The 2,413-nt window shown below is 54.3% G+C and overlaps 1 protein-coding gene across 1 annotated transcript; it reads left to right on the top strand.

Annotated features, from left to right (window-relative positions):
* Positions 1–714: 714 nt before the first annotated feature.
* LOC108537709 (protein BEX2) lies at positions 715–2,102 on the top strand. The gene is given in 5 exon segments (XM_017885377.1): positions 715–874; positions 1,023–1,101; positions 1,474–1,547; positions 1,550–1,775; positions 1,778–2,102. Coding segments are annotated over 5 exon segments (480 nt in total). The 5' UTR covers positions 715–859; the 3' UTR covers positions 1,864–2,102.
* Positions 2,103–2,413: the final 311 nt, after the last annotated feature.

The following is a 2,413-nucleotide window of genomic DNA, read 5'->3' as shown; positions in this document are numbered from 1 at the left end:
ATAAGTATATTAATTTTTTGTTTCATACAAAAGAAATAATACAGAAAGGTATTAAGAATGAGAAACGCCTACTCTCTTGGGCTCCTTTCCTGATACACCTCTTCCACTCATTTTAGTGGAGGGAAAACGGAGAATATTAGTAGGAGAGAGGACAGAAGGAGGTAGACAGGCAGAAGGAGGTGAATCCTGGGAGCCAAGGGCAGAGAGAGGCAAGTCCCCAGAGAAGTGGGAATGGCCAACAGCTCCCTGAGAAGATAGATACCTTCCGTCCTGCCTGGGCAGGCAAGGGAAGTCTCAAGAATACACAGAGAAGGGAGAGTGGCAGGGCCCACGCTGGGGATGTTAAAAGGGACTCACGCTGAGGATGGGGCGGGCCCGAAAGTCCCACCTGACTCCAGGCTGCAGGAGGGAGCGTGGGACCGGGGCGGAGCCGCTGGCGATGACAACAGCCCCACGTGATCGGCCAACACTGAGTCTTGCCTCGCTCTGGCGTCAGAGCCGCCGTCGCTCGCTCCTTTCAAGGCTGTGGTACCTGTTCCCGGTGGCCCTGAGGACGTGCGGGCCAGGTGCGGCCCCGAAAGCAGGAAGCGGAGGGGAGCAGGTAAGGGAGCCGGAGGGGTCCCTGGGGTTGGTGTGGGGAGCGGCGCCGGCCTGCGGATGCCCCACCCCGGGGAGCCGCGCAGAGACGCAGCCGGTGCACGATGTACCCCGGGGCCCCGCTGCGGGACCGCGAGCCTTTCGTGAGCGGAAGGGTGCCTGGCCCCGCGGGAGCCGGCGGTCCTGAGGCTTCGGCCGTTCTGAAGCACCTGCCTCCGCCACCAGCGCAATCTTTTCTGACATCCTTGCTCCGCCCTTCTTGATGCAGAAAATGGTGGTCAGCTCGGGGGGCGGGGCGGCTGAGGCGCGGGGAGAGGGCGGCGAGGAGGGCCCGGCCCGGCGCGGGGAAGTGGCCGGGTGGCGGCGGGTCCTCGCTAGTGTTCCGCTGCAGCAGCCTCCACTCTTCCCACCCCGGCCGTCTGCAGGTCTGCGAGGCTAAGTGTCGAGGCGACGCACCTCACGTCGAGAATCGGGAGGAGGAGGAGACTGCAAGGATAGGCCCAGGTCGGTGCGAGGGACGGCGGGGGGGCGGGGTCAGAACATGAGGAAAGCCCAGTCTAGGACCCCAATCCGTGCCTTCACCGCCACGCTTCGCAATCCCCACCCCACCCCTTCTTCGTCCTCCATTTTGGCGCCTGCAGAGGCCTGGAGATGGATCTGCAGAGAAGATGGTGGGCTTTGCGGGAGAGAGGGGCGCGGACTGCCTCCCCCCCCACCCCGAGGGTACACGGGGCCTCTCTGGTGGAAAAAAAATGAAATTTAAAAAAGGCCTTTGAAATCCAGTGCTCTGAATTTTGAAAGGTGGGTAGTCGGGCCTCTGTCCTCGGTGCTGATCAGTTCACCAAGAATTGAGTCCATTTTCTCTCTGTCTCCTAGGAGTAATGGAGTCCAAAGAGGAACGAGCGTTAAACAATCTCAACGTGGAAAATGTCAACCAGGAAAATGATGAAAAGATGAAAAGGAGCAAGTTGCTAATAAAGGAGAGCCCTTGGCCCTCCCTTTGAATGTTGGTGAATACTGTGTGCCCAGAGGAAATCGTAGGCGGTTCCGCGTTAGGCAGCCCACCCTGCAGTATAGATGGGATATAATGCATAGGCTTGGAGAGCCACAGGCAAGGATGAGAGAGGAGAATATGGAAAGGATTGGGGAGGAGGTGAGACAGCTGATGGAAAAGCTGAGGGAAAACAGTTGAGTCATAGTCTGCGGGCAGTCAGCACTGACCCCCCTCACCATGACCATCACGATGAGTTTTGCCTTATGCCCTGAATCCTGATGGTTTCCCTGAAGTTAATAGGGAGACCCCTGCTTCCTAAACTTACACATTTGTGTTGTACCTTTGTCGTAAACCTTTTGATGTTACCTATTTCTTGTGGGTCTGCTATTACCAGCTTCTAACTGAATGTTGTTTTGACCCAGTTTGTAAGTTTCTGTCAGCAGGGGAGTTTTACCTACTGCATGGAAAGATGCTCATTATATATTGTGAAGTTAATAAAACAGTTTTAAAACCATTCTCTGCATTCTTTTTTACTTTAAATCTTAAATATGAACATAAACAGTCATATATATACACATATATACACACATATATAGAAAATCGTGTTTATCTTTGTGGTAGAATTAAGAGGGAGTTTATTCTTGCTTATCCATAATTTCTTATTTTTCAAAATGGAACACGTATTACTTATAAAAAGCAATGTGACCGGCCGGGAGCGGTGGCTCAAGCCTGTAATCCCAGCACTTTGGGAGGCCGAGACGGGCGGATCACAAGGTCAGGAGATCGAGACCATCCTGGCTAACATGGTGAAACCCCGTCTCT

The sequence above is a fragment of the Rhinopithecus bieti genome, unplaced genomic scaffold, assembly GCF_001698545.2.
Source record: "Rhinopithecus bieti isolate Rb0 unplaced genomic scaffold, ASM169854v2 scaffold_15251, whole genome shotgun sequence".
In the NCBI taxonomy this organism is placed as follows: Eukaryota; Metazoa; Chordata; class Mammalia; order Primates; family Cercopithecidae; genus Rhinopithecus; species Rhinopithecus bieti.
Note: the sequence above shows the minus strand (reverse complement) of the source record. Positions and strands in the feature narration are given on the sequence as shown.